The following is a 26,040-nucleotide window of genomic DNA, read 5'->3' as shown; positions in this document are numbered from 1 at the left end:
TTGAAAAACTACATATTTTTAAAAAGATGTGTCATTTATAGACGGGCCAACACAATTATTGTGAAGATTCATATTTGTTTCCAAACAATGTTGTTTTGTGTCATCTGCCTGATGATTTTAATCTTAATAATGTGCTCATTCATTTATTTTACATTGCTGCATCACATTAACTATATGTATATAGTGAAAGGAATTAGATGAGCAGGGTTGACATATCTTCAGTGTTAACAGAAAAATTATGGTGGCAACATATAATTGTCTATTTTATCAGTACATCTTAACTAAATAAATTTCCTATTTTGTTTTTACATGTATTATTAGATTTCCATAGTTACAGGCTTTCTTTAGGTTTATTTAAATCCCCAAGATTTATTTTTAATCATGTTTACATGGCATAATGCTATGAATTCATGGGACATGAAAATAGGTGACCAAGGTTTACTCCAGTAAAGAGTAATAGATACCCCAGAGCTCAAGGGACAAATTGTGGTGAGTTACTCAGCATAGACACTGGGGACATACTCTTGTGTCCTATAAGAAACAATAAAAACTTTTAACTGCCAAGACTTTTCTTTCATCACCATCTTAAAATACTTCATAAAAACAAAAAGAAAAGTATGTCCATTTGCTCAAAACAACCATTTTCTAAACATTGAGCCCAGATCCTATCCAAAAGGTGTTATTATGTTGATTTCTCTGCTCTGTTATTTTGCCTTGTTGTGTTTTTTGTTGTTGTTGAATATATTTTCAGTGACACTGCATGGATATGGCTCCCTGTAAATGAATAGTTCAAATGCTTTTTTCTTTAATAGTCCAAGAGATAGTAGTGATTTTAAAAGACACATAAGTAATTTAAAAGCATTTGTCATGCAAGCAGTTTATATCCTTCTGAATTTATGTTAAGTTTTGATATGAAATGATAGCTACTAGTGACAGAGACTCCAGTTTAAACATAGAACAGCCCTGATAGTCTTCTAAATCAGAGGAAAACTAAGAGGTATATGTTCCAGATACCCTGTATAATGCTTTCAAATGACATGACTTATTGCAAAATAATGGTCAAAATTACTTTCCTTGTTCCCTACTTTCTTTCTTTGTACTCTTCTATTTTTTTTTTTCTGAGTGAAAGCCAGCAGTAAAAACATGTATCTGTTGGCTTATTTCAGATACAGATAAGGAGCTATTCAATTCTACATTGAATAGGTGAGGAAAAGCTTCAGGTTCAGTAGAACAGAAAATTAGAAAATAAACCTTGATAATGGCAAAAGAAAAAGCATGAGTTCTGGGTCACACATCGTATAATAACATCTAAAATACGAAGTTGGTATCTGGAATAATATACCTAGCAGTAATATTTTTTGAGAGTTTGAACCCAACAAATGAAGAAAATAGTTTGTACCAACAGTTTATAGAGTGAAGTATTAAGCTGCAAAGAGACCAAAACAGAGATACTGGGATGACTTTCAATTTTCTAGGACTCCAGATGACTGTGTCCTGATTTAGCCTAGTAGAAATATTGAATGCCTGATATGTACTCAATAAATGATGCTTCATTTCTATGACAGAGGATGATGTTAGGGGTTAGCAGATCCTTATTCTGTGACCTAAACTACTAACCTAGACTCCCTCATTCATCTTTACATAACAAATACTCTGAATGCATTATCTGGGAGAAGAGAAAATGAAATTGTTACCTCACTGAGAGAATAATTTTACATTCCTAAGAGACAATCAAAGATAATTTTGACTTGGTAGCAAAGGTACTAGTAGTTGTTTATATTTAAGTTGCCTATATCCAGATTATATACATTTATTTATAATAATCCCACTCACAAAAAAAAGCCTACTAAAGCTCAAATGACTTAAAGATTATGAATTTTATGTCTTTTACTGTGAAAACCTGATTAAAATTAAATACACTCATTTGTGGCAAATATAGGGAGCACCAGAGATCATCATTGTTTTAAGAAGATGTAGTAATTGAAAAAGTTCCACAACTTATTTCTCTTACTAGGACTTGTTTGTTTATCTCAATGTTTTATTATCGTTACTTTCTGTTTTTTCTCCATTTTGTATATGTTGCCAACCTATTTCCTATAGAACGGAGATGCCTGCAATTATTCATTTTTATGCATGTCTTTATCTCTGCATGTCTTCATTTGCTACATCCTGAACTCATTATTAGTCTTGTTGTTTATTGAACACCCACAAATATGATGAAATGTTGGTGCTTGTGGATTATACCTGATGAGAATGCCCTGATGCAGGAAATAACACAGGAATATATCAATAATCACTTGTGTAGAGAAGGACTACTAATTTCTTTGAGTTAATTTTATATCCAGGCAATTTTGAGGAAGGTGTTTATCAGCTGCAGGAGTTCTCTGGTAGGATTTTGGGGGATGATTAGTATACTATCATGTCATCTGTGAATGGCAGTACTTTGACTTATTCCTTTCAATTTGGTACCCCCTTGATCTCCATAAGTTATTTATTTCTCTAGCTAGAAATTCAAGTTTTATATTGGATAGGTGTTGGGAGAGTGGACAGCATTGTCTTCTCCCCAGTTTTAAATGAAAAAGATTCAAGTTTCTTCCATTTAATTTGTTGTTGGTTATTGGCTTGCTGGTATATTGCCTTTATTGTGTGTAGGTATGCCCCTTATATCTATGCTATCATATCTGACGTTTACATGAAGGTGTGTTGGATTTTCACTAACCTACATCTGACAGAGGACTAATATCCAAAATACATGAAAAACTTATGAAGCTATACAACCAACAATTCAAATAATCCAATTAAAAATGGGGTACAGAGCTCAACAGAATTTTTCAAACGTAGAATCTCAAATGACTGAGAAGCACCTAAAGAAATGCTCAGACTCCTTAGTCATCAGGAAAATACAAATCAAAATGACTCTGAGATTCCATCTTATATGCATCAAGATGGCTAAGATGAAAAACTCATATATAAATGCTCCACCATCCCACAAGGACATTTGCTCAATCATGTTTCATAACAACTTTGCTCATAATAGGCTGAAACTGAAAACAACCTAGATATCTCGCAAATGAAGAATACAAACAATAACGTAATGTATCTATACAATGGAACACTACTCAGCCATTAAAAACCAGGATATCATGAATTTCATAGGCAATTGGATGGAACTAGAAAATATCATCCTTAGTGAGGTAACCCAAGCACCAAAAGACATGCATAATATGTATTGACTCATAGGTGAATATTAGCCATAAAGTATATGCTAACAGTCACAAAGAAACCACATAACAAGGGGGTCACGAGGGAGGATTTTTGAATCTTTCTAACAAGTGAAAACAAAATAGATACCAGAGAGCGAAAGAAGAGAACTGGGTAGAAGAGGGTTGGAGAGGGGAGCTGGGTTGAGTGGCACAGAAGATCACATGTGGGTAGATCAGATGAGAGAGAAGGGAGATCCTTTGTGAGGAGAGGGGCAATCTCCAGGACAAGGAAGAGACCTAGGAAGGAGAGAGGACCCAGAGGGTCTAAGGGGTGACTCTACCTGAGATTCCTAGCAGTGGGGCATATGGATGCTGAAATGGTCACTTCCTGTAGCCAGACAGAACTCCCAGTACAAGGATAAGGGCAACACACTCACAAAGCCAAAATGAATCCTGCCTACAATATGATCACTGACAAAGATAAAGCAGAGACTGAGAAAATGGCCAACCAATGATTGCCCTAAATTGAGACCTATGCCATGGAGAAGAACCAATCCCTGACACTAGTAATGATACTCTGTTACGCTTGCAGACAAGGAGCATAGTATAAAGCCCTCTGAGAGGATCCACCCAGTGAAAAGAGATGCAGAGACTCACATCAAAACATTAGCTGGAGCTCAGGGAATCTTATGGAGGAGTTGGGAAAAAGACTTAGGAAACCGAAGAGGATAGGTCTGCACAAGAAGACCAACAGAGTCAACTAACATGGACCTTTGGGGGCTTCTAGAGACTGAATCACCAACCAAAAGAGTGAACACAGGCTGAACTTAGTCCTTCGGCACATCAGTATTCTATATAGAAAGCCATATCTTATGCCAATGCATTCAAGGCCATTTCCCACTTTTTCCCTCTTCTATCATGTTAAGTATTTCTGGTTTTATGTTTTTGTTCAAGTTGAAATTGAATTTGTACAGGGTGATAGACATGTATCTACTTGGGATCATCTACTTCCAGCCGTTCAGTTTGACAAACACCATTTGTGGAAGATGATGTCTTTTCTCTAGTTTGTATTTCTGGCTTCTATATTTAAAAAAAAAAATCAGGTGTCCATATATCTGTGGATTGATGTCTGGTCTTCACTTTGATTTCATTGTTCTGGCATGTCTGTATTTAATACCACACCATGTTCTTTTTATTGCTATAGCTCTCTAATACAATTTGAAATCTGGAATGATGAGACCTCCAAAAGTTTTTTTTTTTTAATTGTTCAGGATTGTTTTAGCTATCCTTGGTTTTGTTTTTTCTATATGAAGTTAAACGTTGTCCTTTCAAGATATGTAATAAGAACAAGAAATACATAAATCATAAATAAATAAACATTTTTTTAAATTTTGAATTGGATTGAACTGAATATGTATATGTATTTTGATAGAATGGGCATTTTACTATTCTAATCCTACTGACCCATGAACACAGAGAGATCTTTTCATCACTGATAATCTTCAATTTCTTTCTTAAATGACTTGAAGTTACTGTGATACAGGTCTATCACTTGAATATGAGTTAAGTTTACACCAAGATATTTTATATTATTGAAGCTACTGTGAAAGGTGATGATTCCCTGATTTATTTCTCAGTCCTTTGTCATTTGTAGATAAGGGAACTACAGAAATTTTGAGTTAATCTTGTATTCAGCTTATAAGTCCCTGGTTTCCAGGTCGAATTTTAAGATCACTTATTCACCCTATCATATTATCTGCCAATAACATTACTTTGACTTTTTTCCTTTCCAATATGTATCATCTTAGTTGGCTTATTGCTCTCACTAAAATTTTAAATACCATATTGAAAAGATATAGAGAGAGTAGACAGCTTTGTCTCATTCTTGATTTTAGTAAAATTGCTTTGAGCTTCTCTCCATTTAATTAAATGTTAGCTATAATTTTGTTGTAAATCATAATGATTATGAACAGTATGTCCCTTGTGTTCCTAACATTTCCAGAACATTTACCATGATGGGTACTGGATTTTATCAAAGGATTTTCTGTATCTAATGAGATGATTAAGTAGTTCTTTGCTTTCAGTTTGTTTATATTGTAGATTACATTTACAAATTTTTGTATTTTGAATCATCCCTGCATCATTGGTATGAAGGTGAAGTAATCCAGGTAGATAATCTTTTAGATATGTTTGTGGATTTTGTTTTTTTTATTGAGTATGTTTACATCTATGTTTATGTTTACTGCCTTAAATACTGGATGGTGCATATTTTATGAATTATAGAGACAGAGACTTGATCTCTAGTATAGACTAGTCTGACATGTGAGGCTTCTGCTTCTCTAGAATCTTGGGATTAGAAACTTGTGTGACTATGTCTGGGGTCAAATGGAACAGACAATTCTACCAATAAAGCATGGACATGATATATTTTTAAAGTATATGTTTTTATGTATTTAAAATCACAGCTAGATTTCAAAAGCATGTTACTTATGTCAGTTTATTCTAAAGAAGGAAGCAAGATCTTGAATTCAAATTAGAATGATAAGAACCCAAGATCTGGAATTCAAATTAGAATGTCAAGGTTTTCTTCACATATACCATCCACAGGTAAATTAGGTAATGATGATTGAACTTGATATTGGTCATATTTTTTTAAAATTCTTGCCAGTGAGCATATTCATAGAAGATTCATCTTACCTTTACTTTAATACATAGCTATGTATGTTGTATATTTATTTCTGAAAATTTATTTTAAATTTGGCCTATTAAATGAAGTACATAGACGTAGAGCTTATTCCCCACAGTCTGTCTTTCTAAAAGATATTTCTTAATGTTTGTTCAATTGTAGCCTTGGATCCACTGTGCAATTCTCCTGTGATGAAGATTATGTCCTACAGGGAGCAAAAAGCATTACTTGTCAAAGGATAGCTGAAGTGTTTGCTGCTTGGAGTGACCACAGGCCTGTATGTAAAGGTAAAGAAAAGTATTATAATAAAATATTCTGTGAAGATACTGTGACATTTAGGGTTTATTTTTAATTTACTCAGCATTAAATATAAAACCTTAATGTATATTTTTAAATAATCATTTATCCTTGTGTTTTAAAAAATTTTAGAGAAGCTATGGACCACTTTGTTTCTAATCTACAGAGTTTCCAAATTATAGTCATAAAGATTACAACTGAATCTGAAAGTATGTTATAACCAAGCATTAGAAATTGTCTTTGTTCTTTTCAAATACTTCAATTAATTTTCCTGTGTGAGAGTGAAATTCATATTTTAAACCAGAATCCAACTTCACTTGTAGAACTTGTAACTGTATAGTGGTGAGGGCTATCACAGGGGATTAAGTTTAGTTTGATTGGATTTAAACTAAAGCCAAGTAACGATTGGTTACAATTTATGAATTACCAGTTATCACAAGCATATCCTCATTCTCCTTTCCAGGCCTCCTTCTTCCTTCTTTCTCTCTTTCTGTCTCTCTCTTTCTCTGTGAGAGACTATGTGCGCATGTGTATTTATCTTCTTTTTTCTTACTCTAACTTCTAACATAGTTCTTCAAATAAAATATTTCCATACAAATGAAAGGAATAATTCCTTTTTTATCATTATCAAGCTTTAGTTGAAAATGTAATTGACACTGTTAACAAATCTTTGTGTGTTATAAACACTCACACACACCATAGTTATATATATATATATATATATATATATATATATATATATACATATATATACATAGTTATATATATATATACAGTTATATAATATAGTTATATATTTATATACAATTGTATAAACATATATATGTATAACATATATATAACATATATATGTTATACAATTGTATATAAATATATGATTATATTTTTAAATTTATACATGAAAATGTTTTGAAGACAAAGTGAAATCTTTAATATGTAAAAAAATAAATAAAGAGAAACTAAGGCATCTAAATTAGAATACTTCATCTTTTTCAGATGTAAGCTCATATGCATTGAGGTATGTTTCTGATAATTATTTTCAGACTCCAGTGTATAAAAACAATATATTCTGATAACTCATACAGTTGGCTTATAGAATCCATACCATAAGTTTTAGACATTGAAACTAGTGTGCTGATATACTTAGATACAAACAACAATGTTTGCAGGAACCACACCTCTAGGATGAGCATATTCACATATATAGCAAGAATTTACAGTTTATGCACATAGAAATAAAACCTACTTCTCAAACTCAAATGCCAGGCCCTGTGTTTTAACAGAGCATCAAAATAACTATGATTTCATTGAAGACAAGGTCTGAATATCATTACACAATGTTATCTCTTTTTTTAGCTTCTATATTGTTGAACAATCTTCCCACCTTCTGACTGCCTCTTTGCCATCTGGTTTGCTTGTTCCTTTTCCTCTTTTAAAATCTGACTGCTAACTGAAAAACTGTTCTACCCACACTCCACCCCTCCTCTTTTGTCCTAGCTCCCACACCCACTACACTTCTTCAAATAAAAATTCTTACAAAATTATACAAGCACTGTTTGTTAAAAAAAACTTTTACTTTAAGACAAGGTCTTGCTATATATCCCCAACTGGCCTGTAACTTATTTACACCAGGCTACACTATCATTAATCCCCTGCCTCCGTCTCTCTAGTTTGATGGTTGCAAGTGTTTATAAGTATTAGCCACGAACCTTTATGAGTCTGTATTTTGAATTGACCTTTCACATTTCTATTGCTTGATTATGTACCTGTGATTACTTTTAATGGCTACATTTTTGCATTTGTTATTATATCAGTTGTTGTGACTTTTTAGTTCTTCCTGGGAGCCTTTTTTTAGTCATCATACCCAGGGGATTCTTCTTAGATATAATGAGAAAGATGTCAGAATAAAGTAGGGGCATATGTACTAGGTACTATAAAGAGAAAAGATATTTCAGGATTGGCTAGATATAGAAGTAAGATGTAGTAAGAAAAGATTAAAAATGATATTCAAGTGTATATGAATAGAACAATCTTGTGTTGTTAATAAATATGAAGGAACTGAAAATGGAGTTATGTGGGAGGGAATCCACAGTTACTACAACATTGTCACTGTTATTTTTAACATTCACTATGTGCCAGGCATTATGTTAACAACTGCATATACTTTGTCTCATTTACTTCTCCAAAAAAATTGATGGAGACATTACCATCTCCATTTTAGAAATGAAAAGCATAAGGCTGAGAGCAATGCAGCCTTCCAAATCTTAAATGACTGCGACATTTTTTTAAAGGATTCTTATAAGACAGGCAGAAAAAGCCAGATTTCAGAGCATAAAAAAGGGAAACACAAGGAAAAAAATACAAAACACAAAGCAGTGCACTGTACTCACTTGGTAATTTTGGTCCTGTATAAATTTATTTCTTCTTATCATTTTTATGTTAAGGTTTTACAAGATGGTATACAATATAATAACACTAAACGTGCATTAATACAATGAAAATTATAAAATTTAAAAACAAGAATTAAACACAGTGTCTAGTTAGGGATTCCATTGCTGTGAAGAGACACCATTATCAATACAGCTTTATAAACTACTACATTTAACTTGAGCTGGCTTACAGTTTCAGAGGTTTAGGTTACCATCGTTTTGCTAGAAAGCTTGGTAGCATCCAGGCATACATGGTGTTTGAGGAGTTAAGATTTCTATACCTTGATTCAAAGCCAATCAAGAAGAGGCTGTCTTCCACAGGCAGCCAAGAGGTAAGTAGAATTCCACACTGGGCAGATCTGAAGCACAGAGACCTCAAAACCCCACCTATAGTGATACACTTTTTCTAACAATGCAAAAACTCCTCTGATAAGCCATGCCTCATAATAGTGCCACTTCCCATGGTCCAAAGATTTTTAAACCCCAACATACTGCTAGGTACAATGATATATATCTGCAATCCAATCATTTAGGTGGAAGGGGCAGGGACATGAATAGTTCAAAATGATTGTCAGCTAACGTGGAAGATCTGAGCCAGCCTGAGCTATATGAGATTCTATCTCAAAAGTGTAATAAAAGTTGGATAAAACTAAGTATTTACATATAATGGTGTGTTAATTTTTAAACAAAAATGCGACTCTACTGTGTAAACTATTATAGTTGCCAAACATAAAGACATATTGACTTTCATATATACAAGGATCATACAAATATACACGGACGGTTGTTTTAAAATATGTAGACAATGAGGACACAAAGCATTGAATCATGAGACATGTTCAAGCACTTTGTAAAACAAATACGCATATCGTGTTTTATGGGATTTATCAGTGTCCTAGGCTGGCCTACACTCAAGATTAAACTACAACTATAAAAAATTATTATGGATTATAAGTCATATGTTGCAAACATTCTTATGTTTCTTAATGTTCTTATGTACATTTTTCATAGAAAACATTAAAAGACATGATTTATTCTATCAAATGATATTAATGTTAACATGGGAACAAAATCAAACACAAGAAGTTTGGGCCAAATTATGGAAATATATATATATATATTATATATATTATATATATTATATATATATATACACATACATGTGTGTATATATATCTGTATATATATATAATAAACCTTTTTCTTTTATTCAAGACATTTATTTAGTAAAACTGGATGCATCATGTTGATTAAAGAGTGTTCTAAGACTGAAATTATATCTTCTGTCATTTTTCATAAATGCTACAGTTGTGCACTCATTGCAATGTACAGGATATTTTTTGAATGATAATGTTGCTTCTCTTGGATTCTAACATACATCCTAGTGTCCAAATATAGTCTTTGGAAACAGGTATTCTAACATTGTCAACTGGGATATATAAAATCGATATATTCAAAAGTCATATATTGCTACAATTCCATTCAAATTTACATTATTTCTGCAGATCTTAACCATATCAACAATGATTTACCTGCTTATTACATGTCAGGGCACACATGTGTATGCTTATAAGTCATTCGTAGCTACTAGAACCACTTGCTTCGGTTCTTGGAACAGTAATGGAGGGAACCTGCTGTCATAGTAATTAAAGTTTTAAAATGACTATCCATAGTGAGTCTGAACAAAGAGTAGTTCTTGAAGTCTCATGGGTGCTTGGACAGAATAAATGTGCTTTTGTTCCAGAAAGTGCTGTAAATAGCAGTATCAGTGTACTGTGCCTTTGAGAAATCATTAACATATTTGCTGTCCTGCAAATTGTATTGTTGAGCAACAAGAATTTCACATGAGAGCATAATTTTCACTTGGGACATAATTTCACATGGAAAACACCAAAGTGTAAACTAAAAGAAAGATAGTAATAATTAACATAAATGTGCAGAATGAAATATTTCTTAAATAAGGTATATATACATATATGTAAGTATTTGATATTTTAAAATTATGAAAATTATTGTGTTTTAGTTAATATGCAACAGATCCACAAATGAAGCTTTTGTACATTATCATTTTTTACAATGATTGGCATACTTATTTGTGATCTGCATGTATAGTAAGTGATCATTGAATGAAGAATTTGTAATATCACTAATTTAAAAACATTTAACATATTTAGCAATAGTACCTAGAACAAATTGTTTTGACAGTGTCCAATCAGTGTTTATTCGGTGGCTCCAAATAACCAAGAGTTTTGAGTTTTACAATACAGTATTATGTATACCTTGTGAGAAGAGCGGGGAATATGACTAAGAAAAGACAGGACAAAGTTTCAAGGGAGGCTGAAGTCCTATGTGTTAACCTGTATGCTACAATACCTTTTCTTAATTACTATACACAATCCTTCCATAAATTATCTCTCTATTAACTTATTAATTTATTAATCATTTATTCAACACCCAGCATGAGGGAATATGGTAAATTAAATGCTATATGTGATATAGAATATGAATTTGATATTATTTTGTATTAATGGCAGATTATAGTAATAAATCTAAGAAATATGCAGTGGATGATGTTAAGATGCCAGGTACAATGATTTGCAATTTTATGTGAGAAAGATATTTTCACATTTGAAATAATATTGCATGTTGACCAGGCAAAGTATTATGTCAGTCATTTAAAATATGGGAAATATACCATGAGTAATCTCACCATGGTTAGTAGCAGCTCTGGGGCATGAGATGGAGACGATGACTATTTCAGTTTTTTGTAAATTTTGTAAATAGATAAGGAGTAAGAGATAACAAAATATGTTAGATCTATGTAACATTTGTGTGGAAGCCTAACTATTAGTGCTCTATAATTGTACTCTGTAAAGAGTTCAGGTCTTTCCATCTGGGCTACAATATAGCAATGTGGATAATATATGAAATATACCAAATCTATAGTTTTAGTTAGTGTTCAAAGACACTGATTTTCTTTTCTACTAGAAGTTAAAAAAAAAATGAAGTATTCAATTATTTAAATTATTTCATGTCACATTTAGAATCATGTTTTAAAATGATAATACTCTGTCTACTTAAAAGGGGTGCGATGATATCAGTATTATGTCATTAAAACTGTTGTATCCAAACTGAAATTCTGCAAAAAATTGGCAGTTCTGTAAAGCATCAGGCTCTCCAAATTCTCCTTCTACTATAGGTTGCCAGTTGTCTGATTGCCCCAAAATCACCCAGGATTCATGTCTAAATTTATTATTTAACTCTGTATACATCTCAATACTGAAGACGATTACTGCTTCAGGTTTGTTTTTTGTTTTTTTTGTTTTTTTTTTTTTTTTTTTTTTTTGGTATGGCTGATCTGTCATTGAATGACAAAGCCAAATAATCATATTCTTTTCATCTTTCACATTTCACCCCCTTATTCTATGACCTTCAAGCATATACTATGGCCTATTTACCACTTAAGCACCATAGAGACACAGGACACAGAAAACAGGCAGACACACACATGCTCCCAAGTATGTACACACACACACACACACACACACACATTTCTAAAAGTGCTTAGACTTTAAATGAATCTGCTTTAGTCATCAATTTGGGTCCATTGATCTATTTGTATTAGATTCAACAAAAATATCCAAGTGAGGTTTAACTAATCTTTTCAGACAGAAATAGACTGTGTATACAGGTTGCATTATGAATAATTACTGAATAAAACAGTGTCTATGATCAGCTTTGGAGTCTTTAAGACATTACATGTTGTTTCCTCCTGCATTGTGCTCATATTTGTAATGCTCAACTCACTGACTATTATGCACAAATTTCTGTTCTAAATGGCAGGTATTAAAAAAGAACTTAGCCGGGCAGTGGTGGCACACGCCTTTAATCCCAGCACTTGGGAGGCAGAGGCAGCGGATTTCTGAGTTCGAGGCCAGCCTGGTCTAGAGAGGGAGTTCCAGGACAGCCAGGGCTACACAGAGAAACCCTGTCTCAAAAACAACAAACAAACAAACAAACAACAAAGAACTTGCTCATATTGTTACAAAAGTTTGTTGAATTATATTAACTAATTTGAGAAATTAAGAAATATGGTCATTGTAAGCATAACAAGTTGACCTGGTAGAATGCTTATCGGGAAATGCAATTAAAATAAAAATTGGCCAAGAGCAAGTGAAGAACCGTCTGAAGTTTATCAACCAGATACACACATAGCCAGGTGTTTTTCTGTATCTGTTATCCATGCTATCTTCATTTCATGGAATATTGTCACAGTTAAAAAAATGCATAATAGGATTAATATTAGCAACTATAGAGTGACATATGGTGAAGGGAGATAGACAGATGGTGTAGATAAGAAAGTTTTATCACACATTTGTTTCTTACTGATTGTTTTTTTCTTCTAAAAGCAGTAGTTTGAGTTTAAACATATATTTTTATTGACAAATATAATTTGCAATGAGCTGTCAAAAAAGACTTAAGTCAGTTTTGTTTCACATACTGTTTTGATAGATGTAACTTGTGGTACATTTGTAGATTTCTTACCACATAACTATTAATTTACAAACTTTAGATTACCTAAATATATCTTACATGTCAATACTTTTCTTCATATGAGGATTCTTTGCTATGTTAATAAATTATTAGAAAATGTATAAAATTAAAACTAAGTGGTTTTGTTTTGGTATATGGAGAAATTTCAGTGATGGCCAGTAAGCAACCTTCTATTTCCTAGTCAATTATCTTTTGAAAGCATGACAAAAAAAAGCATGCTTTTTCTTTTTGCTACAGTTTGCTTAATTATGTATTATAAATGTAGATACAAAAGGTGATGACATGGGCTTCTTCCTATGATCCATTCAATATTTTAATGATCATGTGTTAATTTTTTGGACTCTTATACTCAATATGATTATCATTACTTCAAAAGTATATCTTAAGTTCTCAAGCACAGTATCTGTCTTAATTCTTGGAACACGGAGACAATAATACATTTGAAAGGTGTGATAAATTATTTATCAGAGAATATTTTAATGTTCATTGGTATTGTGACATATGTATTAGGATTTTTTAAATCAGGGAAGTATTGCATTTAGTTTGTTCCAAACATGTTGGTGTTCTTCAGCCAAATCAATCAGAATTTGCATTATACGAGTATTTTGTAACTCATTTATCACAAAATTATGACTTCATGTCAGAAGTAATATTATATTTGTGTATCTTTACTTATTTATCAAGACACTCCTGTCAATGCCCCCCGCCCCAAATCCATTTCATAGGGGAGAAAGCTATCAGCAATTTCAGATTATATGGATTCTAAGAGAAGTAGGGTAAGGCAACAATATATAAAACAGTTGTTAATTGGATGTTTTCTTTATTTATATTTCAAATGTTTATCCCCTTTCCAGGTTCCCAAACCCCCTATCCCATTCTCCATCCTCTGATTTTTATGAGGATGTTTCCCCCACACATTCACCCACTCCTGCCTTCCCGCTCTCATCTTCTCCTATAATGGAGTATCAAGCCTTCACAGGAACAAGGGCCTCTCCTCCCATTAATGCCCAATAAGGCCATCCTCTACTACATTTCAGCTGGAGCCATTGGTCTCTCCATGCAGAGACTAAACCACCAAAGAAATTCTTTTTAATGTTTAACAAATAAGAGTTTTAAGACTTGGGGTTTCAAGTTAAGTAAGAGCCAAAATAAAATGTAAAACCTGTAGGGACCCAACTAAGGACATTCATGGGTATCACAGGCTTTAGAAACAGTTGATAATTTATCTAAAGAGTCTAGAACTGAATTATTCTGAACTGGAATACCTTTTAAATTTTATTTTGAGAAGATAATATAATTACCACATTTTTGCTTCCCTTTTCTCCATTGAAATCCTTACATATTCTCTTCCCTACTTGTCATTGAATTCATAGTCCCCAATTCGTGTCTGTGTGAGTGTATGTGTCTCTTTGTATTAATCTGAGAAGAAACAATAAACTCTAGCAAACTATGTACAAGGCATTTTAGTTTTTAACATTGAAATGACATCTTCTCTTTGTAGTACATCTATGATATAATTTAAAACTGTGGTGGAGAATGCATTGATGTTTGGTGAGAGGACACGGTATTATTTAGTAAGAGGAAAAAAGAGAAAATCAATAGCTTTTTTCTACTTTTTTGACATAAGAAGGATTGAAGAACTCAAGATATGAAAAAGCCTTCCATTAATTGCCTTCTCTATTGTTTGAAAAATATAACTTTAGAGCTCTTCATGTTGGAAAAAAACACAAATGAAATTGAATATATTCTGTCTTCTAAAATGTATAGTGCTTTCTAGGTTTACACACACACACACAAACACCACACACACACAAAAAAATATAGAAAATGTAAAAGCCTGAAAACCTGAGTAAAACATAGATAACAGAAAAGGAATAGGACAACGCATTATTGACAAAAGGTAAATATTTAATTTTCTGGAATTGGAATTTTACAAACATTTTTGCTTTTTATAGAATTTGTTTCACTTTAGGACTTTTTCTTGAACTAAGAAATGGGGAATGTTTTAGGGCTTACCTAGGCTTCTAGCTTTTGTGAAAGTGTGTAGTCAGTATTCAGTCAACATGTAGTAACTGGTGTATGATAAACATAGTCACTGGTACTAGAATAGGATAATAAATCTTTTATTTACCACTATACTAGATACAATGCATGAATCACAGACTCAAATTGAACAAATCATGCCCTTGAGTAATTTACAGTCTTATTGAAAATATTCTACATTCAAAATGAAACAAAGGGAGAACATTTGTAACACAAGTGTGGCATGATTATACTGTCAATATTTAAGTTATGTAGACAATTCAAAACAGACAAAAAAGAATGGCTCCATTAACCTTTCAAAAGTAAATTAAAAGTGCCATGAAAATAATATTTATTCATTTTATCTCTTAGTTCTTACTATATATTGCCTTATTTTTAAACAATTTGTTTCAGCAACATTGATATTTAGGTGCAAATTAATTCTAATTAAAAGTGAGAAAATGAGTTTTCATCTTTATGGGAGTCAGAGGTATGGATTACAATGGGATTAATTATAAAAAATAGCAGAAACAGAAGAGTAAAATTTACCCACGTATCATGAAAGGGGCTTCAAAGCTTGCACATGACCATTTTGCCTAGAATTCAAGAAGAGCTAGAAAGATAGACATAGTAATTAAGACATGGAAATATGTCAAGGTAAGAAACATGAATTTATGGTCACAAGAGCATCAAAGAGATATTGGTGAAAGGGAGAGAGACCTAAAAGGATGAATGAATTGATTGGAAATGGCCTTATGTTCTATTATGCTGAGAGGGAAATGCCTGTAGAAGTTTATGTTTTTTAGTATTTGGTCCTCAGATGGTGAACTGTTTTGGGAGGGTGTGGAACCTTTTGAACATTATGCCAAGCTGGCAGATTTAAAATTGTAGAGATGGGCGCTTATGCTCCTGACATCATGTACTGAGGACCAAGACTAATTGCCATATTTTGCTGCCATGATAGATTGTATACAGGTTAACCAAAAGGTTCTTCTTTTCTTCAACTTGCTCCTGGTTAGTATATGGTCATAGAAAAATTAGAATAATAAAAACAAGTATAAATGCAAATAATAGGTTTCATTTTGGGTAAATAAAAGAGAATTTCATTTGCTTCCTGACACTAAAGGCTATTCTTCTAGTAGAAACATCTTAAAAACTTTTCCAATTTTTATTTTGTCTAATAAGAGACTACATAGTAGGCATAGAAAAAGAAGGATCTAAAATAAAAAAAATTCCTGTCTACAGAAAATTTATTATCAATAGTAGGACTTAAAGGAGCTAAAATTATTTTAGTTCTTAATGAATTTTGAATAATAGGTGTTGACCGAATACTTTGATATACATCAACCATGCATTCTACCTTCGAACCATACCACAAGCTCGATACATATATTCGATACAACCAATATGCTAGGGCAGGGGTATTTGACAAAAATTATACTAGTACAGGGGTATTTGACAGAAATTGCAGAGAATTAGTTTATACAGGAGGAAGTACCTAGGCTAAGTCTTAAAGTTATAATTAATTGTAGTTAGTGAGAAGGCAAATGGAGGATAACAAGAAAACACCATATAGAGGTAGTAATATTTTTTAGTATATTTTTTCCTTTAATTTCTTTTTACAGTCTATTTTTTATCACCCTCCCAGTCTGCCCTCTAACTGTTCCTCATCTATACCTCCCCTCCACACTGTTTCCAAGAGGATGTCCCCACCCTAAGAGACTTCCTACTCCCTCGGGCCTCAAGTCTCTCCAGGGTTAGGTACATCTTCTCTGACTAAGTTCAGCACAGCAGTCCTCTGCCGCATATGTGTCCAGGGACCTCATATCAGCTGGTGTATGTACCTGGTTGGTGGCTAAGTGTCAGAGAGGTCTCGAGGGTCCAGGTTTGTTGAGACTGCTCTTCTTCCTATGGGGTCACCCTTCTCCTCAGCTTCTTTCAGCTTTTCCCTAATTCAACTACAGGAGACTTTGACTTCTGTCCATTGGTTGGGTGCAGGTATCTCCAGCTGACTCTTTCAGCTGCTTGTTGGGCCTCTCGGAGGGCAGTCATGCTAAGGTCTTGTTTGTAAGCCTACCATTGCATCAATAATAATGTCGGGATTTGGGGCCTCCCCTTGAACTATCCCAAGTTTGGGCCTGTAACTGGACCTCATTTAAAGGGAATAATATTTTAATTTAAAACCAATTTTGAGTATTTTAAATATAAATATTGACTATGGTAATGAATATAAGAGAAATATCATTTTGTATCTTGAGCCTTATGTTATTGATAATTTCAAATAATATTGAGTTGTTTCAACTCTTAAAATGTGTGGTTATTAAACCTTATCACATACTTTGTAATTGTTTTCTCTCATTCCATTTTACTTATTTTTTTTAAAACTTGTATCATTCTCTCATACATTACATTCTGACCGTAGTTTTTTTCTCTCTCTACTACTACTACCCCTCCCTCCCTTATTTCTCTTCTCCTCGATCAGCTACTCCACTGTTTTTTAAAAACCAAACAAACAACAACAACAAAACAAGTGAGCCATGATATGAAGGTTGGTGGACAGTCTTTTTGTACTTTGTTAGGCCATGTTTGTAGCATATTCATCTTTCACTTTTGAGTGATTATCAACTGAAGATACCTTCTGAGTTAAGAACAGAAGCATATGTCCAGCCTTCTCAGCACTTGGACCTGGTCTGGTGCATAGTTGTGTAGGTCCTGTGCATCCACCCATCCTGCTAAAGTCTCAGCAAATTCATATGAATGTTGGGCCCGATGTATTTCGAAGGTCTTGTTTCTTTGGTGTCCTCCATCACTACCTGTTTTTACAATCATTCTGCCTCTTCTTTTACAAGGATTTTCAAGCCCTAAGGGAAGATATGTGATAGAGACATTCCATTTATCCTGGTTAGAACTAAAATTTCCAAACACTCTTACTTTTCTGTACACTGTCATTTCAGTTTCCTGAGTTCACATTCTGTTCTAAAATTCTGGGCTAACAGAGTTCTGTTGATAACTAATGTCCTATCCAGATGGGTTTAAGTGTCTTCTCCCCATTCTCTTATATGATATTCATTTTATGATATCTAATGATATTCATTCTGTTGATGGTTTTTGATACATTAGGGTTGAGTTTTATGCAATATGATCAGAATGGATCTATTGCCACACTTCTACATGCAGACATCAAGGTTGACCAACACCATTGATTGAAGATGTTGCTTTTTATACAGTGGATATTTCTAGCTTTTTTTAAAATCATAAATAAAAATTTAAAAGCTATGTTAACTGATGTCTTAGTTTTCAGTTCAGTTCCATTGATCAAAATGTCTGTTTTAGTGCCAACACCATTGTTACATTCATTACTAAAATTCTGTACTAAATTTGCTATCAGGGATAGTTATACCTGTGCAATTCTTTTATCATTTTATTGCTCAGAATTGCATTTTCTTTCCTTGCCCTTGGTTTTTTTCTTTTTGGGAGGGAGGGGGTGTTGATTGGTGTTTATGTATGATTGTGTGTTTGTGTCTTTACACACATTCATACAAATGTGTGCTTCCTTATAAAACTGAATACTGTCCTTCCAAATTTTGTGAAGATCTATTTTGAATTTTTGATAAGGATTCTATTTAATCTATTATTGCTGTTAGTAGGAGAAATACATTTACTATATTAATTTTACAAAACCATGGGCTAGTGGGATCTTTTGATCTCCTTATGTCTTCTTTAATTTTATCATGAGTCTTTTACTTGCTTGGTTAGAGTTGCCTATGTGTATGTGTGTGTGTGTCTGTGTGTGTGTGTGTATGTATGTGTATGAGTATGTGTATGTATATTTGTATATGTGTGTGTATGTACCTATTACTTATGTACATATATTGTATGTACATATATAACATATTTTATGTATACATTTATAATATGCATATTACAGGCATAATAATATATGTACATAGTAAACATATGATAATTATGTAGATACATAATATGTAATTATGTGTATATATGTATAATGTAGACATAATAATATATGCATATATTATGTTCTATATACTTACAGAAAAATGTTATATTTTATCATTTTATCTATTCATCCATCTACTACTCTTTTCTCTTATTCCCTGATTTTGTTATCTCTCTATCTCTGCATCTCTTATTCTTTATTGCTCTATCCTTCAACATATGCTCTTGGCTATTAGAGACTTCCAAAGATAGGAAGTTTCTTAGGGTCTCCCCAAAAAGGACTAGGGGTGTGATTCTGTAAAGGATGACACTGTGCATGACACTTTACAGAGACTGTCTCATTTTATCCTTTTTAGCACCTTCTGAAACAACACTTCTCTGTGAGGGATATTGTGTGTGTGTGTGTGTGTGTGTGTGTGTAGTCTGTATATAGAAGTATGTATGTATACATGTTTTTGAGGTTATTGTGAAAGGTGTCTTGCATCTCTTGTCAGTATATTAATCGGTTGTATTTAGAAGGAATACTGATTTCGTGTATTGATTTGCATCATAGTACTTGGCTGAAAGGTTTTATCAGATATCAAGATTTCTTTATAATTTTTAGAATTATTTATGTATGATATCATTTGACTTACTGATAAGTACAACTTGACTTCTTCCCTTTATATTTGTACCTCCCCATCTTTTTTCACTGTTATCTTATTCTAGATAAAATTTCATAAGTATGGATAAAGTGAACAACCCTGAGCTTTTCCTACTATTATTGGAAATGCTTCGAGTTTCTCTCCATTTAGGTTGATGTTTGTCATGGCCTGTAGTAAAACACCTCTGGTATGTGTTCCTTGGTATCCTTAATTACTCCAGGATGTTTTCTAAAACCATTCATTGAAAGGATACCATCTCATTTATGTTAAAATGATCACTTTGAAAGGAAATGTTCTATGTGTGTATGTGTGTGTGTGTGTGTGTGTGTGTGTGTGTATTTGTGCTTGTACATGCATGTCCATGAGAATATTTAGAAAACTGAATCATACACAGTGGTTGAGCAAATGTAATTGCATAGATGTTTCTATGTAACACTAAGGAGATTCTACAATAAATATTTATATAATTCTTTTATGATCTATTAGTTCCATCACTTGGTATAAAATTCCTAGTAAATGAACTAGTAAACTGAAGATATATTTGCAATTTCACATTTATTGTCACACTGCTCATAATTTTGAAGATATTGATTCAAATTAAATATCCATAATACTTGGATAAAAGCATAAATATGTTACTTACATAATTAGATCATCTTAACCCACAAGCTACCAATAATGACATGGAGGCTTTTATTATTTATGGAAGTTTAGGCCTTATAGTTTGGCTTGTTCTCAATTAGCTTGTAAAACTTAATAATTGGTTTGTACTAACCCACCTTTGCCACCTGGCCAATTAACTCTTTTGTATTCAGTCCCTTTAAGTGTGATTTCCTAATTAAAATATGTAACTGAGTAAGACAAAACAATGTGAGCACACTTATTTGTAGAGTCTAAAAACTGGTCTCAAATAAGCATAAAGTAAACAGTGACTGCAAAGTGCTAGTTATTAAAGATCACAGTGACATATTGTTCGCATAAGATTGATATATTTTTAGAGGTATAATGTACAGTATGATCACAATTGTTTGTGTTGAGAGGACACAAGTTACAATGGAACAGGCAAAGAAAAGAGAATCTCTAAAGAAGACTGAAGAAAGGAGGCACTAAAGCCAGGAATAGATAATAGAAGAAATGGTTCTAGATTGACAGAAGTTTGTAGATAAAACTACAAAGTAATACTACAATATATTCAAGAAAATAACTCATTTAATTCAACCATGAGGAAGGAGGTCCCTTGTGCCTTGAGAATTTAACTGAGGAGTGGAAGTGCGGGGTGGGGGCGGGGGACATTTTCTGTAGTCTTCTTCCTTGTTGGTTCCTCTTGAGGCAGCAGAGTGGGAAGAGCATTATGAGGGACAAGACTTGGCCTTGCAAAAGATATATAGGGTTGCTGTTTAATAATAAGACGTTTACCTATCTTAAGTCTAAGTCACTTTGTTGCAGTAGCTGACCTGCATGTATGAAGTCCTCGGAGGCCAGAAATTGCAGTTTCTGGTGCTTAACACCTCATCTTAAAACAGCAGGGGATTAAGTACAGGATTAATTATTAGAGCCTTTTCCGTCTTGACCTGATCTCTCTTGCTTGTCATGCTAGGGCGAAGTTTGGAGCAATAAACTTCTATTGAAGGGAGGAGAAGAGAGTCATGTTCACAAAGGAAAAACTCTTATACAAAAAAATATGGATTGAACTCACATAAATTTATATACAGATTTATGTTTACACATTCATACATCTCCATTCAAAGCAGTTGGTTCCAGCTTACATACTTATCTTATAATTACATACTTATATGCATCCATACTTACATATTTATGTAGAGCAAAAGACCAAGTGCCAGTGCAGAAAGAACTCACTTATTTTGGATGAAAACTGGGCTCCAATCTTTATTGACTAAAGAAAGAAAAAGCTTCTTCCCTTTATTGCTAAATGAAGTAAACCCAAATTGGTAAGAAGAAAGGTTTGTCCTCTTTAGTTAGACCAAGCCTGCCTGCTCCTTCTCATCTCTCTGCAGCTTTTTTTCTTCTTTCCCTCTGCATTTTGCATATTGCTCTCTTATTTTTTTAAATTGACTTATAAATTCTGTAATTCCATGCTGTATTCTCCTTCTAATATTGCTCTTCCTCCTGCTGTGATATAAAAATGCCTTTGCTCTCTATGCCTACTCTCAATGCCTTACTCCCAGCGCCTTGTTTCCAATGTTATGTTTCCACTGGTATGCCCTCCAATGTTATCCTTTCCAATCTTATCTTTCCTAGTCTTTTGTACCTTTTCCAGAATAGATCATCTGTTTTTTCCAAGTATACATCTTTCTACAAAAGTTCACTAGAACTCCAAACAAAAATTGAAATCATAAAGTGAATACGACATTTACAACAGAGAATGTTTACATGCATATCCATTAACAAGAATTATCTGTCTAAATATTCATTGTCTGTCACTAGCCCTACAGGTTCAGGGAGAGTTAAAATTCGTAACTCTTGTTACTAAATTACGAGTGAAGTTTTATACAAATCAACCCAGTCAATATTTTCTTCTGTCCTTACACCTATAGTAAATCCTTAGTTTCCTTTTTATGACCTTTGATTAATTGTTCTAAAACCTCTTGGAATGTGTTCTGAGTTGTAGATGATTGCTGTCTCAGAAGCAATTAACTCATGACACTTGAAGACTTGCAGAGTTCTCATTACAGTTTTGACATCAGAAGAAAGGTCTTAATAACCATCCTATTATAAAAGAGCTTAATAATTACTAACATAATTTTAGGAATTCTTATAGGATCAACATTAAGAACTAAGAAGTCATCTATTTGTCTCTATAGCATCACTACAAGACAGTACATCTTTGTTGTTCTGAAGAAATTTGCTCAAAAGGGTGGGATAATACTAGTGATATATATTTAATAATGACAGAAAAACTATATTAAAAGCAGGAATCTTTCTTAAAATGAAATTCTTTAGGCCTTTCGTAAAGAAGCAATTCCATTATTAACATTCCATGGCAGATCCATCTCAGGAAGATCACATATTAGTTTTTAACTTCTTGATGGCTTCTGGCAGAGCAGCTTTGTAAAGGAGTTGGAATTGGAGATAATTTGATATGAGCAGAGGCAAGGGAGGTCAGTGGGTATTAAGTCTCAGAATACAATTATATCCTGAGGATTCCACATACCTATGTGTTCCTCATTGCTGGACACACATTATAATTACCTGGAGAGCTTTTTTAAATAAGAGTACATGTCTAAAGCCAACCTCTGACCAATTAAATCACATCTCTAGAGGATAATTCAGTAAGCATCAGCCTTTCAGTAATAAATCAATTCATTTAACTCTATCAAGGATTCAAATAACATGAAATGATGCTGCTTCTTAGACAGTCTCTCAATTATTCCCAAGGAGGAAAGCACTTACTAGCATGCTATTTGGAACCCTTAGTTACCTCTGTAATGCTCCCAATGGACAGATTAGCAAAATGGACATTTGTTGGACCAGATCACTGATCCAAAGCAGCAGTTCCCTCTCACTTTTCTCTTGGAAAAACAACCCAGGTGCTGAGAGCCTTATGCCTCTGCATTTTCACTGTCAAGGAAACACTCATTTAAAGTTCACCAGGAACTATAATGTAAAATAAAAAGATTTTTCCTTGAAGTATGTATTTTGAGAAAAGGAATGAAATGGGGTCAGACCTAAAAGATATGGATATAATTTGCACCATGTCATCCTTCTTGGCCACCTTTAACTTTTTTTTGGTTTAGGGAACCAAGACTAGACATATTTCAGTTTACATCATGGAGATAATTTTAAAGCATGAGTTTGGTTTTTAGAGTGTGAAAAATAATGGTAACAATGTTTTACATACTCAGTATTCTTGAGCTCCCTTTTTCTTTTTATGTGTTATGAATTAGTCATATAACTTATGCATCCCTTGCTATAACTGTTTATTTTTACTTTAAAACAAAACATATATGTTTTTATTACTGTGAAGAACGAGTAGACATATAGTTCAGTGAATAATGGCACTTGCCTGTGTTTGATCGCCAGGGCCAACATGATGGAAAAGATAGAAAACTCCTACAGATTGCCCTTTGACCTCTACATGTACGCTGTTGCTCATGCACCAAGGCATGTCCCCTGCCCTCTCACACAATGAGAACATTTAAAAACAGTTTTTAATTTTAAACATAACTGTAAATGTATCTTTTATTAGCCTGATAAAATTGTGTCTCAGAGGTCTACTGCTGAATAAATTCACCCTTTCTACTTCTTTCTGAAGCATGTCAGGCAGTTTCAACTCAACTGTTCCATCTTGAACTCCTCTCCAAGGTTCTTGAATCAATCTGGCTTCTCCCAGCTTCTCACTGAATTGCTCTGCTCCTCAAAGTAACTCTAGCAATTTGTTCTCATCTTCTGATTCCTTATTGTCTGGCTTCAACGGCCTCTGCTGACCTGCAGTGAAGTGCATGAACTCACTAATGAAATCAAATCTACTGCACTGACTCTCAACTCACTGAGCAATAAATTCCACTGCACTGAACTCAACTAACTGAATAGAACTGACTGAACTCCACTCTGAACTGACAATCTGACTTTCCTTACACTACTCGTAAATAGCTTTCCTCCTGAGACTTGAGTATATCCTATCCCTGACTCATTCTGTCAGATCTTTCTCTGATTTGCCACATTGTCTGCCTCTCAATTAGACATCATAGATGAGGGTTAAAGGTTTGTACTAAAGGATTCCAGCCAGAGAGTTCAAAGGTGTGTACTAAAAGCATGTTTGCATTCCAGATGGATAACACAGACTTAGGTCTTTTGATGTTATAAAAGCAGCCATGTTGCTGGATTAAAAATCCTGTACACGTAATAGTGAGGCCACTGGGATAGAGTGGGGAACCAGAAGGAGGACAAGAGCGAGCAACTTGAGGATAAAATAGTCAGAGTTCCTAACACACATTCATAACAATTATGATGGAAATTTTTAGAAATAGTTTCTAGAAACAATATACTATTAAAAATTTAAAATAAAATCAGATGCTATTTTTTCTTTGCTATTTTATTAATAAATGTTTTGTTGTTGTATTAGATAATGTACTAGAAATTATTTTTTATCCTTTCTGGCAAAAGAAATATTATTTTGGAGGATTTCATTTATGTTTTTATATACAGTTTTAAATGGTTGAACTTATTTACAATTGGGTAATGTTTATAGTTAGGCTTGACCTTGAATAAATGTCAATTTCAATGTTTAAAGAATGAACATTTTGTCTTGAAGATTCAGCAATTTTATCTTTATACTAACTATAATTATGTGGGACTATAATGTGTAATTATAAATAGAAAATCCATACTATTGGTGGCTACAGCAGTCTCCCCACCCTCATGGCTATCCCTATGTAGCTGTACACCCAATTTTCCATGGTTACCTGGTGGCACACTCTCTCCAACTCATTTTCTGCTGTGGTTACTTTCCCATTGGAGAACAATCTTTGCCAAATCTTCCTGTCCCAAAGCCTGGCTGAATTCCATCCACCCCAGCTATGTTTTTACACTCTGACCTACCTAAGACTCTGTGAAAATTGGAAACACCAGACTATCTCAATTTAGAATCAACAGATAACACAAAACCACTAAGCATCCAATCTATCATCCTAAACTCATCAACTATTCTATGTTAGAAATCTTCTGGTTGCAGATACAGGTGGGTTCCACCACCAGATCTAACAGATTTCTATCTACATGGAGCTTCCTTTCACTACTGCCTCACCATCCAAAAAGGGTTGTGTCCCTTTCTCCTGTGTACCCTCTTCCTCTCTTGGACCCTGAAGGCCCATCTCTTCCTCACCCAATGATTGGTTTCTTGTTGTCCTTATTATTCAATCAATTAGTTAGGGGAAAGTTCCTCTACATGGAACATTCTGAAACTGTTGTTTTATCTACTAATACCTCACATCTCTCTCATTTCTCTGAATCAACTACTAATTTCTTAGAAAAAATATTGCCATTAGAATGATTTAATCTACAAATATTTGTCAGGCCCTGCTAATTAAGGTTGAAGTCTACCATTGTCTGGACAGCTCTCTTGAGCTCAGTGCAAAATGGAGGATTCCCTTTACCTGAAGAGCTTCTTCTTTTCTGACCTTGTCTAGGGTACCTGAAATTCTCACCCTCTACCTGCTGAATAGCATATAGCCTTGGTGAGATTACAAGTTCTATTTCCTCTTTTCTACTCCAACATACGCACATAAGAA

The 26,040-nt window shown here is 33.5% G+C and overlaps 1 protein-coding gene across 1 annotated transcript in view; it reads left to right on the top strand.

Annotated features, from left to right (window-relative positions):
• The window catches only part of Csmd3 (CUB and Sushi multiple domains 3), a 942,208-nt gene that overhangs the window by 331,708 nt on the left and 584,460 nt on the right, over positions 1 to 26,040 (top strand). The window contains 1 exon segment of the mRNA XM_076912208.1: positions 6,052 to 6,176. Within this exon segment, the coding sequence (XP_076768323.1) occupies positions 6,052 to 6,176 (125 nt within the window).

The sequence above is a fragment of the Arvicanthis niloticus genome, chromosome 13 (genome assembly GCF_011762505.2).
Source record: "Arvicanthis niloticus isolate mArvNil1 chromosome 13, mArvNil1.pat.X, whole genome shotgun sequence".
Taxonomy (NCBI): Eukaryota; Metazoa; Chordata; class Mammalia; order Rodentia; family Muridae; genus Arvicanthis; species Arvicanthis niloticus.
The sequence above is the reverse complement of the archived record's forward strand: the minus strand, read 5'-3'. Positions and strand labels throughout refer to the sequence as shown.